Below are 16,489 nucleotides of genomic sequence, written 5' to 3'. Positions count from 1 at the left end.
AACTTGCGATTCAGTTGAAAACGTAAGCACATTGCTGCCTAGAGTTATAACTAAAGTACTGTAGCGCATGCTACAGGTAAGTACCAAGCGTGCAATTGAAGCAGCCGGGTATGCGTGTATGATCGTTATACGAACAACGAACAAGTGCACGTCAAGTGCGTGTGTGCGCGCGCCCGCCGTACGTGCATTCATGTCGAATGTCGACTTCTGTTTATGGATATTTCGCTTGTCTGCCTGTCTGTTGTGGATAAAGCATCAGCGCTTCGCTTTTTTACGATTTATTCTTAAGATAAAAATGGATTAGGGACACAAACACGAAAATGTATTATTGTCATGACAATAATAGAGACCCATATTAATAATTCCTATAAAGGTATAATAAATAATTATAAAATAAACAAATAATTATAGTCAGTTTTAATGTTCCATGGATAAAATAAAGCTGTTGTGTGAAATGATCGTAAAGATAACCAATGAGATAGGAGCTTGAACCGTGTTTTTTATTGGTTTCTTCGGTTGGTGTGTTCATGATATCATTGTTTCCGCGCATACAATGGTTACATACATTTTCCTTCTTACGAACGCCGCAATTTTGCGTTTCGGCGTGTTCTGGCCTAGGATTTCCAGCGCAAAAGAGTAAAGCGTGCGCAATTCGTATATTTAGTACTGCTGCTTGCTTACTTACTTGCATTACATCTTCCACTATGATCTGCGAGCATATACACACCCTCCATGAGAAGCAGAGTTCATAAAACGTGTGTTACTGCTGGAGTACGAAGGGAAAAGTGAGATGATAGTGCAGAAGGAAATTTATTTCACGATTTTACGGAAACCGGAAATTAGCTAATATATAATGCACGTTTAAGGTATTTATCACACCATGAACACGTCGCGAATAACTCATTTTCCACACTTCGAGCCTACACTTAGTTCGCTTCAAGTTTTCCTGAAAGATTAGCTTGGTTTACCTGCGTACCATATTTTGCATAAATTTTATGTTACGACTTGCTGTCCTAGAGAACTTAGAAAGACCACATCAATATAAACCTTTTAAATTAATTATAAACTGAATTATATGCTCATAATGGAAGGTTTTTGTGTTAATATTGTATAATGAATTTTTAAAAACGTTCATGTAATTTTGAGAATGATATATTGTTTGAATTGAATAAGATAATTCGCGGAAATTGTTTGTTTAGTTAATAAAAACATTCATTTTGTTTGAAGTTTATAAATTTGCGTCAACACGCTTGGATTGCTGAAGGCGACAATGTTGTGTTCGCAATACATTTGACGTTAATTGGTCTTTAGCTGTAAAAATAAAATTTAATTTTAACCAAATCTAGTAAAATTTAGATCAGTTGCCAAGTTATGAAATGCCCTGTAATGTTGATAATGTGAAACAATTTAAGTTTTGACCCTTTTTTGCTGTTTGGAGTGGAGATTTATCTATAAAATTAAACAAAGAAATGTTCCTGCCCCCCCCCATAAGTTATAAATAGTTAATTTTGTAGTAGTGATTTATTCGGTGACATATAATAATAAGATTTTTTTTTAAAGCAGAATATGCAAGCGAGTATAAAATGGTGATATATCAACCTTGAAATGAAATATTCCCTTGCGTAGCTAACAAGAAACAGGAAAGATTTATGATGAAACGAAAAACAAAAGCGCAGAATCGTCAAAAGAATGAGATTGCAAAACAAAATGAAAGTTTAATCAGAAGGCACCGAATTCGCTTTCCATCTTGTCAAAGTCAGATGGGGGGATGATTGGAACAAGTTACTTAAAATTTCTGTTCTTCTGTTTAGTGTCGAATTTCCACATCTTTTTGTATTAAGTGTACATACATTTTTATGTTATTTAGTTAACATGTAAACACACATAACGGCATAATGCCTGTTTTTGAAATTGGAAAGTATTTTAATCTATATATATATATAAAAATGAATTGCTGTTCGTTAGTCTCGCTAAAACTCGAGAACGGCTGAACGGATTTATCTTATCTTGGTCTTGAATTATTCGTGGAGGTCTAGGGAAGGTTTAAAAGGTGAGAAAAATTCGATTAATTGCCGGGACAATCCTCAAAACAGCTCTTTTCTATAGAATATAATTTGACATTGAGATTCAATCATTGTTATAGTTAAATAGTTGAATTCGAGATGGCGCGCTGAAGTGCATTAATGACAAAACATTATATAATTAATTTCTTTAAATTAAAATTGCTAATCTTATTGATAGAATTGACTCTTACTACGAGTATGTCTAGAACAAGAGAGTAAAAACGAATTTCATTTTTATTAAACACTGCCGGAACGAAGTCGCGGGCAACAGCTAGTAATAAATAAATATTTGAGGTTATAGTCAGTAATGTGAGCAAAGGGCATCATGGAAAGGTGTATTATAGTCACATACACAGGTGCAAACGTTTAAATGGGTAAATTGAAGATGCGTGTATATGTTAAGTCATAAAAAGTATATATTCTTGCGCCTATAGACTGTAGCATCCGCAACACATCTGAATTGGGGCCCCGCTTGCTGTTGATGGCCCAGATCATGTTATGTAATATTAAAAATATACGCAACGACGAAACAAACTTTTAAAGCCAGTGCATTATTTAGCACACGTCGAGCTGGTCGAAATCCATGCCTATCGTAAACTCACACTCACGCGAACCTAGGGCAAAAAGAAGCAAACACCACACACAAAATAACAACTTGGGCATGCGCATTAATAGAACATCGAAACACCCCATGTGATGTGAACTCGCGACGTCGCGTTGGTTCAATCTGGCAAATATTTTGATGCCTGTGGCGTGTGTACTCGCTAACAATACATCGGAACACACGAAACTGAGCGGCGCAAAACAAGAACTCAAATGCTGAGAGCATACTGAAAAAGATATGAGCCCAAATGTGGCAATCGATATTTCATACCTACTCGTCATAGTCCTCATATTTTTTTATAACACTACGTGGAAATGTCGAAATATTATAGTTTCAATAGTCAATAAAATAAAGTAAATAATACATTTTGGCACAAGTTCAATTTTTGACTAAACGGGGTTTTATAAAACAAAAATTTTAATACAGAAACATTTTGCATAACTTAAACTTTGTTACTTCAAAAACAAAGACAACAAGGTAATTTTTATTAGTAACCAGCGGACCCCACCGACTTCGTTCTGTCAAAAAGATTTAGAATATGGCAGTTTTTTGTTTCTACCTATTTTATAGTCGGCACAAAAAAATCTCTTGAACAGAACCGCCACCTTGGTGATAGGGCGGTGTGTGGGGTTCAGCTTAGGTGACCAAAGTATCTTTACTTCCACGAGTGGCCAAAACTCTTTCAAGAACAAAGCATATTAGTTGGGCCCACAAAACACGATATAAAACTATCAAAAATAAATCGAAGAAAGCTGCGGAATTTGTTTCGTTTATATTTTAGTTTGAAAACGTTTGTATTGGAAAAAGAAAGGGACTGTTTTTAGAGTTTCCCGGCAATTATTCGAATTTTTTTCGCCGTAAAAAGCATACATGGACATTAACAAACATTTTAACGAAGAGTTGGCCAAATTGGTCTAGGTGCTGTTGAGTTATGCGCTTACCAACAGATTTTGCGATTCATTTTTATATTATAGAGATAGTCGATTGAGCAAATAGCTCCATTTATTCAGAAGACACTGCATTTAAATGCTGTATGTTGTATTTTTTAATATCATTATATCACACAACCTCATAAAAATGTGCATAACTTCAATTAGTGAAAATTTGATATTTAAGAAATTCCCAGAAGTAGTAAGATTATTACCACACATAAGTAGGAATGGAACATAAGCTTAACGCGAAACTAATTTGGGTAATATACGACCCTAGTATTATCACGTACAAGGAGTGTGCACATATGAACAACCGACTCGCAAATACATACTACTACGAGTTTACTACCAGTAAACTACTACCAGTGGTGCCATACAATCATGACATCCAACCACTGCATCACATGGTTTAAGCGCATAATAAATATAACATAGAAAGTGTATTCAATATGCACAAATCTGAGGGGTTTCGGGCGCCTATCTGTAAGGTACAGCCGTGGGTTCATATATACAGCATCTAGTCTAAACTTCTTATATAAAAAGCTTTCTAGAACAAATAGTTATGACCCTGTATAAAGAATAATTATAATTTAAGCATACTTCTGAGTATTTTGAGATATTTCATGGTTTCAAAGTGATGTGCCTACTATAATGTAGGAAATACAAGACCCGCAGACGAGGTACTAATTTATAAAGCAAACAACATAACAATAATTGTAATTTTCTAATGTTCTCTTTGATGTTTCCTGCTCTTCTTGGCAATATATACAAATGTGTATGTTTTCTCTCTGCTCTCTCTATTTCATCTACGTTTTCATTTAAATTTTATTCCGTTTGCCATTGGTACCGTACGCACATTAAACCTATATGATCATTGTATACGAGTACATTCGGTGTGGTATTCGTTGTTGTACAGTATTCTTTACAAAACGGTAATGTCAAAATTAATTATAGCCCACTATCGTAAACTATCCCGAGGCACGACGGATCGTGAACGATGGCGCGCTACTCGTTTCCGCTTTGCGGATTACGACGATTTTGGAATATTAACTGAACGTAAACAACACACATAAACGCACAAACATACATTAAAGAAATATACGATGATGTATCCCATTTAACGTGTCCAATTCTATGATTACCCTCACAGTCTCGGCATGCATCATTAAATGTTGATTTTTCGACTGTAAAATACTCGAAAGACTCGTATTCATCGTAATAATCTTCAATAATGTGCCATTTATTAGATGTTTTCAAAAGTTGAATTTCTATTATAACTTTATTTACAGATGATATTTGAACGTACAAGTTCAAACACCTATTAATAGAATATTATTTGCCAAGTGTTCACTAAAAATACTTGTTTCGCATTTATACAATAATTAACTAATGGTGTTTTATTTTTTTGTAGTAAATCCAAAAGTAAAATGCACACCAGATACGATGCGGATAGAGGTGCCGATTGGTGCTTTGACGCGTCAGGTATATCTGCAGGGATTGAAGGATTACCCAGATCCAGCATGCCGACCCCGTCAAGACGCGGCAGGATCGCTGGCGATCCTTGAACTGAGCCTCACTGACGTCTACCAATGCGCCACGACGCGCGTCACAAATAAACTGACGGTATGATGCCACCACCTTTTTAATTAAATTATATTCTTTAAAAATTTATTACTCTTTATGTAATACTAACTATTCTAACTTTCACAAACTCTAAATTAGTTTTAGTTAAATTTCCTTTCAAAGTTATTCCGAATTCAGTTCTATAATTGTATAATACCGCACGTTCGAAGATATCACGATAAAGTTTACCACCACGTACATGTAAAACGTCTGTTTGTTATCTTTTTGTTTTGGTGGTTTGAGGTCGGTAACGAAGGTGCATCTCTGTAATCAGGTGGATTTATGTAATATTAAGCTTTCTACGCCACAGAGTTGATCCTGTGCACCGAGTGCACTTGCAATTGAATTAGTTACGGATGGTTCGGTCACATCAGATCAGAGACATGAGATTATCCAACAGGGGATTAGTGAGCTTTCATTTTGTGATTGCAGGGCAAACAAGTCTACTACCAAACACTGATAATTGATAATAAGGATGATGAAGGCATTCCGAACCGAGAATTGGTCCATATAAAATGTTCAGTTTCGTCTCTGAAAAATCATACGCATTCTCATGTGATAACAAGGCGCAATACACTACCAATTGGATTTCAAGAACCTGAGTAAGCAATTTTTATATTTTATGGTTAAATGTTATCAATATACTAAATAACTGGTACAAAATAACTTTTGGGAGTTATGTAAAGTCATTTACCTTATTCAAACTTTAAATAGTGAAACTTTAACGGAGTAAACTCTATTTGTATTTTATTATGGCCGAGAAAATTCGATTTGCGTCTTGACACGTTTTTGGTTCGTGTTCGTTTAGGGACATCGAGGTTTCCTACAGTTTAACGGAACTAGCACCGGAACCTGTATTGGGGGTTGGGGTACGGCAGGGTGGTAACCTCGTCACAGGGGAACTGAACGTGTCGCCCGGCACGCTTCTTCAGATGGAGATCTTTCTCGATAAGGCCTCTTCGCCGATCTACGGTCTACTCGTGACGCACATGCAAGTCACCGACACCAAAAACCAAGAAGAAACAATTATTTATAATGGGTACGTATAAAATTTATTAAAGTTGGTAATTTCAAACAAATTTATATATGTCGCGCTTGGGCATATGAAATATGTTGGAAATTATTTATGCAAATTTCTTTCATTCGTTTCCTACTTTCTCGCGATTCTTCACATTTGGCATTCATTACGATTTTTACGTGCTTGAATTAAACCTGCATAAACAGTTATATTGGCATTCGCCAGCGTCCGAAACACGTTTGCATACGTTCACCGCTGATATAAGAATCTAATTGAGGAACAAATTTACCATTACCCCATACTCCTTTCCTTAAATTAGCTAAATTCAAACAGTATATTCCCATAACATTTGCGACAGCGTTATTTTTATGTAATATGTTACACTCGTAGTTTGAAGTTAAATGTGTCTGTGTTTTAGTTGTTCAGTGGATCCATACCTCTTCGAGAACTTCAACACCGTCGACGGCGATTTTCTCACGGCAAAATTCCGTGCGTTCAAGTTTCCCGAATCGACGTATGTGCAATTCAAAGGCACCGTTAACGTCTGCCTGGATAAATGCAAAGGGGTAAGATATATATTTACATTTGCCTTCGCCACAGAATTTGCTGGATTTATCATTACCTCGATCCTATGTACATATTAAGATATGTCGCGATCTTGAATTATTCGAGTTTGCATCGCGGGTTGAAATTCATGTGCATGTGAAATGAACGTAAATATATAATTCGCAATCTTCTAAGTGCAAAATTGACAAATCATACCTATGCAGATATGAGCTTTAGATTTCTATTTGTGAAAGATTCGAAAGCTTTGGTGTAGGTACAGTATATTCACATTGTTAATAATGTCGAGTGAGCTTTCTGTTTTCAAAACAAGTTCACGTGCGTTTTAAGCTATGAGCTTATTTTGATCTACAAATAGTTCATTCTTAATCCTTTTATTACGGTTTTGTGATACCGTCGGCCATTTTTTTATAAAGAATTGGGTAAACATCCCAAAACCTACTTTATGGATAGTACATTTCCACAGATTTCAACATTTAAGCCACCCAAAATGTAAATACGTCATAAATCAATGATAACTATTTTTATTGGGAGGTTAAACAATAAATATTTATTTTAATTTGTTTGTTAGCATGTATTCAATCTTTAACTAGTAATCCTTTTGAAAACATATCGTGCAAACACATTCGCTGCTCATTAACTTCCGGAATTTTCGCAATATAGTCATAATAGAAAGCAGCAACCTCGCGAGGCAACTACACAAGCATGCATGCGGAAGCTTCATAAATGTTTGCATGCATTCTGCTTTCTGCATAGAGAGACGATCTTTCGTCGCGTGTCATTGTCGTCATCCTGCTGCTTCCGGTAATGACTTCCAGTGTGCTTCTGCTTGTGCATAGTATTCAATGTCTTACAAATTGACCCGGATTTTTAAAGGTTAACGACAAAACTAAGAATATTTACTCTTATACTCAAAAAGATGTTTCAAAAACTATTTTTATCATCATTTATGTTTTTGATTCTGATTTAAAAATACGGATAGTAGGAATTGATTTTATTAGATTTGTTGTTTTGACAGGATTTTGATTCCTAAAGTGAAATCTAAATAAAAGCGCTCAATCGCCGCAAACAGTCAAAAATCCCGACGATGTTTTCTCATCTAACAAACAAAACCATACGAGGCTGGGCTCTTATCGAGGGTTGCACAAGAGGAAGCGGATTTTATGTATACGACTGGACCTTAATTAGATTATAGAACGTGTTTGAGGCATATATGAGTTTGAATGAGAGGAAGTCTGTCCTAGGAAGTCAGGGGAAAATCATTTTAACGGCACAATAGAAAGGGGAATATATGTTCTAGATATTAATACGCAACGTTTACATAACTAGGGTTTGTTTATTTAATGTCAATATTTAATACCTTGTTTTTTTTTGCTGTTACGGTTGTTCTTTTGTGCTACATTTCTCATATATACCAACATTTTATTTTAACACTGTTTTTATCACATACAAGACTATTATGAGTTATAGTAAATTTCTCATTTAATTATTTATATCTATTTTTATTTTATTTTAGATTGAATGCAGTGATGGCCAAGTAGGCTACGGACGTAAAAAGCGTGCCATCTCCTCAGTTCCAGCTGACCCAAACAAGATCTTCGAAATAACCATCACTTCTTTCATCAAAGTAAACTACGAAGACGGGCATGAAGAATTTGAAGAGATTGTCAAGAATCAAACGAAAGTCTATAGCAATAAGAAGCTAATTGTTGGTAATCAGATGAGCGTAGAAAAAAGTGGAACACACAATAATCTGCGCGTGAAAAAAGTCACCGAAGAGCAATATATTGTTGCCGAGAATGCCGCTGCCAGTCATCATTCGTATTCACTCGGCTTTATTATGCTATTCTCATTTGTATATCTACACATTCGTCGCTAACCAAAATCGGTAAATGTAACAACGCGACAACGAAAACTAAAACTATTAATACCACAACCAATTTAAGTGCAGAATGGAAGAGGCAAACATTTAGCATTTGAATTAACAATAGTTTTACGAGATATTTAGCATTTGTCATAATCAACCGAGCGTGAAACATTGAACCAAGAAACAATAAATATAACTACAAAGAAAACAACTAAAAGTTTGCATAATAAAATAAATGAAAATGCTTAAGGAATGACTGTGATACTTACAAAACTCATTTTTATGTAATGATATTTACGTAATCGTATTCTTATTAACATTTGTTTTCTTATTTAAATAGACTTAAAAATTCTGCACTTTTATCGTATATTATTCTACTAGATATTATGTTTTCACAACTGTTAGAAACAGGACGATTTATTCAAGAAATCAACAATTAAATATAACTAAATACTATTCTTGGAGAACTTTTCCCGTTTCTTTTTATTTTGAAAATGTAGATATTATTTTATTGATATTCTATTAATATTTATTTAACATCCATTTAAAGAGCAATGAAACAAAAACTTAAAACGTAAAAAACAATGCTCATATTGTGTGCAATTTATGTTTCTTTTAATTATAATGATCCAACATTTTATCTATTGCATATATTTTCAATTTAAAACTTAAAAACACGCTACTGTAATTTTGTAAACAACAAATTGTATTTTTACTAAGAATAAAACTAATTATATTTAATATTTCACATGTTTATTAATAATGCACGCGCGTGTGTTTCTATCTTCACTGAATTTAATGAATACAATCAATAAGTTTACTTAGTTTACTTGATCTACTGTAGGAAATTACTCTATTTCCATCATGTAAATCGCACCTACATTATTCTATTTTTATTTTCGTATTTCAATTGCCTTCATGCTAGGTTATATCCATCAGAAGCCTGTTTTATCCGGCCTGTCATTGTCTGCACCCACGCCGATTCGATTTCTATTTACGACATGGACATGTCAATTGAAGACGACGTGAAATTGCTCAACAAAACCACCCTCATGGGCGGCGGCAGAACAGGAAACGGAATTACTGGGCATTAAATGGAAATGCAGGGAGCGAGGAGCGTGCGCGGACACAATGGTCGATATTATAATTTGGCAGGCGATTGACGTGCAGCGGCGAACCAGAAAGTAATTACAGCCGTAAAGGCAAGGAAAATATTATTGTTATTATTACTTTTATATCGAATAGAGGATAACCACTTAGAAAAATAACTAAAAAATTTCGGTTGTGTTGTAATATTGTCAAATTTTCTATAACTAGGAATAAAGTGTGGATATAATGCTATACAGCTAAAGCTAGAACGGTAAAGGACCCACAGAGAGTAAAATAGTGAATACGTCATAAAAGCCGCCAGATATGGGGGTACGCAGCGACTTCAAGGAAATGAATAGAATAAAATCAAAGAAAATAACGAAAATAAAGTCGAATCGGCGAAAATCGTTTGGATGGAGCTGGGCACCAATGAAAGGCACAATCGCCCAGTGATTTGGTAAATAATAAAAATTTTAAGAAAAAAAAATATATTTATTTTTTAATTAAACGTGTTTTACTTTTACAGCTTTACTTTAAGCGGCACATAGAAAAGGTGTTTAAAATAATATTAAATCAAAAGTGTAAATATTTCTACATATTTTTAGTAATATAGGAAAACAGTTATTGCTGTTAATCTATATATTCTATATATTGCCCCTTCTGCTGGGTTTGATAAATAATTTACAATAGACTTTAATTAATTCTTTATCTAAGATTACATTAAATTTGTGTACAGTTAATTATTACCATGTCATGTCACTCTGCAGTAATTTTATTTAATTGGAATTCCAAAAATTGTTTTGTGCCAAGACTTTACACATATAAAAATAAAAATTTTCTCTTATGTGTTTACAAATGCACAGAATATGTTGTGGTTTTCACTGAAGTAAGGCTTAAAATATACCTACGCATTCGACAATTGAACAGTCCACAAATCTGTTTGGTTGTTAACTAGATGCATGCGTAATGCGTGCCGAATCCAATTCGATTCAAGCGTAGCAAAGAGAAGCGACAAATAGCGACGAATAGAAAATTAAAGACAAGTAGAGCGCGGTGCGTCAAACAGACGTTGAATTCTGAATTTCAAATTACAAATGGATGTTCAACGCAAATGTGCGGCGATGTAAACCGCACCTTACTGTCTGGTGCACACAGCTTTAATTTTCCACACGAATAAATAATTGGACCCATCATACACATACACAAATATGTACATCGTTATTTAATAACTTGTTAATAAACCACTAATAAACTTCATTCCCGATAATTTCATTGCTTGTCGCACGCTGAGCAATAGCTAGTTTACTGCAACATGCTGATTAAAGCGGATTGCAGCCCGATCAGCCGACAACATGGCCGACATGCAGACCAACAACGCAATAACTTTCATGGTTAGTCATGTAAATTAATTATAATCGCTGTAATCCTTCCTAACACAAATCTGTACCCCGTATAATCACCGTATACATGTACAAAGTGTTTAAAAAGAACAAAATTCGCAATGAGTTTATTTCAAGTACTTTAATTGCGCAATAAAACTGAGTTAATTTGATTTGAACTTTTGGGACAAATCCAATTGGATTACATCACAATGTCTAGTCTGAAATGACAATACATATATGATCCACAGGGCAATGATGATATTGTGCACATAATAAACTGATCGCTGGTAACATTGTAATTGCACGAATCAAGGGTTGACGTGACGTTACATGATACGTGCGGTCGCACTATTACACAGCATGATGAGATGGTTGAATGGGGATGAGTTTTGCTCGAGCGCGTCGGACGCGGCGAGCCAGCGTGATTGAATGATATTTTATGCAGGACGACACCACTGACAACTGGGTATTGCATAGAGGACGCATTATTACGGTTGAACTGTGCGCATTAGCCGGTGTTGTCCTCAATTTCGCCCTTTCATACACAATCGATGCGAAAGTAATATTCATTGTTGGTTGCTTATCATTTACATTCATAATTGATTCAATATAAATCTAGTCAAAATTGTACAAGCCTATATTTAAACATATGAGGCTTTCCACGCCAAATCGGACATTTGACTCTTGCATTCCTGACTATATTCATATTTTTCATTGAATTATTTTACTTTAGAAACACAAAATTGTCGCCTTCATACAGAAGGGAATGTCATAGCAGGATCATTTATAATTAAGTATCAATTACTTTTTTTCAACAAGTACTATATATAACCATAAATATTATTCAGGGCATTGTTCGATATTTGAATCAAAATTTAGTGCAACTTGAGTAACTTACATGTGAAGTTAAATTCTTGAATTGCAATGACATAAAAAATATTTTATTTTGTATAGGTATCTTTTTTTTATCGTGAAAACATAGCTAAATTTATTAATGCGATGATACAAATTTTGCCGAGTCAGCCGATATAACAAAGGATAACAATAATTAATACATCGATTTCAGCAAAAAAGTGTACAAAAAGTTTTAGTCTTGCAGGATGAGTATAGAAACAAAAACTATTTCTTAGCAGTGCTATCATCTCCACAATGAATTCCATCATCCTTCATGCTATCGGCTATCGATTATAGATTTGCGCACGCGGCGACGTTTTCTGGAAAGCGAGAAGACGCGCAGCGCAAGATGATTAAATCTTGGTTACACTCCGGGCGCAAGCCTTTCAGTACTCCCAAGACGGCTTTACCCTTTGCCTGTGCCATCATTGACTATAAGCAGTATACTCGTAACATTTCCAATATACGTCATCCTTGCGTAGGCTCGGGTTTAACGACGCATAAATAAACTTTACCATAAATATCAAAAATAGTAATATATATATATGATAGCTTGGTGAAAAAGTACTAAGAGTTGTTTGTTTGTTTTGTGGTGAGTGTTTGCAGCAATCGGCAGAACCGATAATCAGGTCGGAAACAAGTCATGCGTGATACAGGATCTGATTGAAGTCTTGTCGCTTCCGGAACAACTACGTCTACTTACAACCGTAAGACGTTACATGTACGTTGGTTGAGAATCTACGGCGAGCTTTGATGCGAATCAATCAAAATCCTCGTGGCGGTTTTGATTTGCCAATTCGGCTTACGCCCGACGTTTCAGGACTTTTCTCACATTAGCTTGAGTTCACATTGGTTCCTCCTCAACATCCATGTTTATGTTGACGCTCGTTAGGTAAATCTATTAATTATTTCAAACATAATGATTAATGGCACTTTTTTAAACAAGACGTCAAGTCAATAAATCCTAATGACTTCCAAGTTTTGCGTTACAATCTTTCCAATCTCTTCATCTCCTTGTCCCCCTCATCTAATCTTTTTCTGCGTATGAAACCACGCACGTCGAATCATAAAACAAACAAAAAATCAGATTTTCACAACACATTCTTATAACCTTTTTATATATTTTTTTCCGCACGTCTTGTTTCGTCTTCGTCTGGTGAGCTTTTCTACGCTTTAAAGCTGCTTATTGCTTATTTTTACTTATGTTCCATTTTATTTCTTCATCTCTCTTTTTACTCCACAGTCTGAACATCTGAACATTCCAGTGGATTTTTTTTCTTCGCTACACTGGCAGCGTTAGTGAAACATGTAGCGAAAAGATGAAGAATGTCTCTTTTTATAGACGTGTCGCCTGCATGTGAGGGTGACTGGGTGTGGAAAAAAGTAAGCAATAAACTACACGTACGAATCCGAGTCCGCAAATGTAACCAAAAAGTGTGCGAGTAGGCGAACAAATTCGGCATTCGACTCAACTCGACTCTGGGCCGAAAAATTCGAGAAAGCAACTACTGAGCGAGAACGTTGCGCGCCGCTCTCATTCACGTTTTATACGCACGTAATGTGCAGCACATAATCGCATCGTCAGCAATAAATAACGTTGAATGGACCGAACGCCGAATAAATCTTTTATTCGCGATGCGTTGCGACAGTGGACCCCAGAGCCGCACGTATGACGTACCTGCCTTTCACCTCATCGCAACCAACCAAGCATTTCCAATTTATTTCGTTTTTTTTTTCTTCACTGCCTTCAGATCAATCATCTAAGAAGATTTTTAAATGAGGTTATGTATTGACATGTATAATGTACCTTGAATCTACTATTTTTTATTTAAATTGCCATCACAACACGTTATTTTTTATCGTGTGTACAATATATCTATTTGACCACCTGTGTAAAACTAAATATGTCCTTAAAAAAAACTTTGCAACAAATTTGAACCTAAAATAATAATTTTTACAGCAAAACATTGAAAAGCTTAGATGGAATAATTATTAATAAAATTTCATCACTGATTATGCGTGTAACGAAGTAAATACGAATAAGTTGTAAACGTATAAGAATATTAATTTTAACATAACCATGCTCCATTTCACATTCAAGGAAGAGTAAGTAAAAAAAAGAAAAATATTACACTTTCTTTATTCTAAACGATGCTTTGAGTGAAAATATAAATAAGAAATAAGAGCAAACTTCTTCAAGCTCACATTAAAAAGCGTGAAGTGCAATTTCAGATTTTTTCAACCAGCGTAAGTAATGGTTATAGTTGCGTGTGTTTTTTCGGACGCAGTAAAGAAATGAAGCAGTGGTGGTTGAGGCGCCGGGCACCCACACGACTCTATGGCCCATTTTGCCAAAAGTGCGCACATTTGAAAATTTAAAGCATTAGAGCAGGGTTAAGCGCGGCAAATTTTCCATCATTCCACACTGAAAATGAGAATTACTTACTTTAAACGAGCGTTTCCAAGATTCAATCCCAAAAGGAGAGCAAATATTACTGAAAATTTGATAATACGCTAAAACCTAAATGTGCCATTAATTAATTAATTTTTTAAAATACAATTTCTTTTAAACTGGTTATAAATATTTGACATAACCGCTAACTTAAAACGTTTATGCTGTTGCAGGTTAAAGATTGTGTAATAATTCATATCCATGCAAAGTTTTATAATACGGTATGTTTTCCGCATAAAAACTAATACAAGTAGATAAAATAGGGAATGCAAGTTGAGCGCGATAGTAACGACGTGTTGCGCGCATCGCACGAGTGATTAAAATGTAAATTTCGACAATGTCGTGTTAGAAAAGGTTGAACTCGGATGTGTGTTAGTGGTTGTCGGCGGTAAAGCGTGGGGATAAGATTTCCGGTTTGTTTTGCAAAACCCATCGCATCTCATACATATTTTTCACCGAAATATAAATATAAACATACGAGTTTGTAAAATATTTTCAGCTTTAACATAAATGCGTACTTATGAATATTATTTTATAATTTATCTCGTGTGATGCCTGAGGCTGCAAAACCCAAGTTTGTAGGGAAATACTTGCTCACAAATAAAGTCGTGGGTTTGTCTTGCTTGCAGGAGAATACGTAGCACATGTGAGTCTTATGGATGAAGACTGAATGAGCTGGAGAGCGAAATGAGCCAGAGGCAGAGGCGCCGCCGCAGCCGCGCGCGTTCGTCCATCCGATCGGATCTGTACTGCTGCCACCACCACCACCACCACCTCCACGGCCGCCGCCGCCGCTGCCGCTGCTGCCGGCAGTCGCATCTGGGATCGCAGCGCGAACAGCCAGCCCTGCCCTGCCCTCGAATCGCGCTCGCTCTCCTTGAATGAGAGAAGCTGTGTGACGCGTTCGACACGTGACGAAAATTACCGCATCGAACGCCACGCGGCCCGGATCTCTTCCAAGCATATTAAATTTTGCATTTTGGAGATTGATGCATCGCGTGTCCTACGTACAGCGAATATTTTCATTCTCAACGGTGCCAAAGCGCAAACAGGTAGGTGTTATTTTTAGGTTCCACATAAAAACACATTACACCTACAATCATCTATAGCTATTAAATCAATCGAAAGATTAAAGGCCGCACTGTGTTTTTGAATAACAATAAGGAGACAATCAATTACACATCGAGAATGGGCGTGAGATTGCGTGCGATGCGAATGAAAAGCGTAACGTGCGTTGACGGAAGACCACAAATACCACACGACTGTGAGTGTACGTGAACACACACGCAAAATAAACAGAATGGCAATATTGCATCAACAAGTAGCGGTTTCAATTCAATATGTAGTACTTATCTAAAATTGTGGTATTGATATACAATTTGCCTCACCACAAAAAAACTCGACTGGCATTTATGGAAATTAGAAGTAGTAAATCATTCTTACTTGTCTTAGTCTGAAGCTTCTCACGATCTACATATCTCGCTCTTCAATTCTCATAAATTCTGGCGTAAATTGCTAAAATAATTTAATTATCTTTTAGCTACATCATATTTTTTCTGTATATCCTTGATTTTTTGCTTCAGAAACTTCAGTTGCTAGAACAGGTATTATTTGCTAATGTTTTTAGCGATGATGAATGCGTGGAATATGTTACGCAAATTTTTCGGAGGCGATGAGGCAGGCAAATGGATTCGTATGAAACGAGTCTACTCAAGGGTGTTGTAAATTCGCGTCTCTAGCTGAATGCGCAATAACGAAACGCAGAGGAACGTACGATGTGTAAAAATCTTTGAAAAATGTTGGCAAATCAATAAAGTATACACCGATATTTTATCATAAGTTGTTTTTCACAGATATTACACATTTTGGTTATTTACATCATGTAACATTAATGTGTATCATAATATGTACGTGTATTTATAAACCAAGTTTTGTTAAGAAGTAATAAAAAATCGGTTTACATTTCACATTATTTAATGTTATGCCAATGCAGCAATCGTG

The 16,489-nt window shown here is 35.5% G+C and overlaps 2 protein-coding genes across 3 annotated transcripts in view; both read left to right on the top strand.

Annotated features, from left to right (window-relative positions):
* The window catches only part of qsm (Zona pelucida superfamily protein qsm), a 36,825-nt gene extending 27,413 nt beyond the window's left edge, over window positions 1–9,412 (top strand). Inside the window, exons 2-6 of the mRNA XM_065311643.1 lie at window positions 5,011–5,222; window positions 5,655–5,824; window positions 6,031–6,261; window positions 6,659–6,806; window positions 8,321–9,412. Of these exons, the coding sequence (XP_065167715.1) occupies window positions 5,011–5,222; window positions 5,655–5,824; window positions 6,031–6,261; window positions 6,659–6,806; window positions 8,321–8,683 (1,124 nt within the window). The 3' untranslated portion in view covers window positions 8,684–9,412. The remainder of the gene's footprint in view (window positions 1–5,010; window positions 5,223–5,654; window positions 5,825–6,030; window positions 6,262–6,658; window positions 6,807–8,320) is intronic.
* A 5,902-nt stretch (window positions 9,413–15,314) lies between these two features.
* LOC135799004 (uncharacterized) overlaps window positions 15,315–16,489 on the top strand; it is a 43,532-nt gene continuing 42,357 nt past the window's right edge. For both annotated transcript variants that reach the window (XM_065312016.1, XM_065312015.1), the window contains exon 1: window positions 15,315–15,540. The gene's annotated coding sequence lies outside the window, so the exon portion shown is untranslated. The remainder of the gene's footprint in view (window positions 15,541–16,489) is intronic.

This window comes from Atheta coriaria, unplaced genomic scaffold (assembly GCF_025399875.1).
Source record: "Atheta coriaria isolate IRGN ID8LTWV9N9 unplaced genomic scaffold, Caltech_Dcor_3.1 hic_scaffold_9_pilon, whole genome shotgun sequence".
NCBI lineage: Eukaryota > Metazoa > Arthropoda > Insecta > Coleoptera > Staphylinidae > Dalotia > Dalotia coriaria.
The sequence above is the reverse complement of the archived record's forward strand: the minus strand, read 5'-3'. Positions and strand labels throughout refer to the sequence as shown.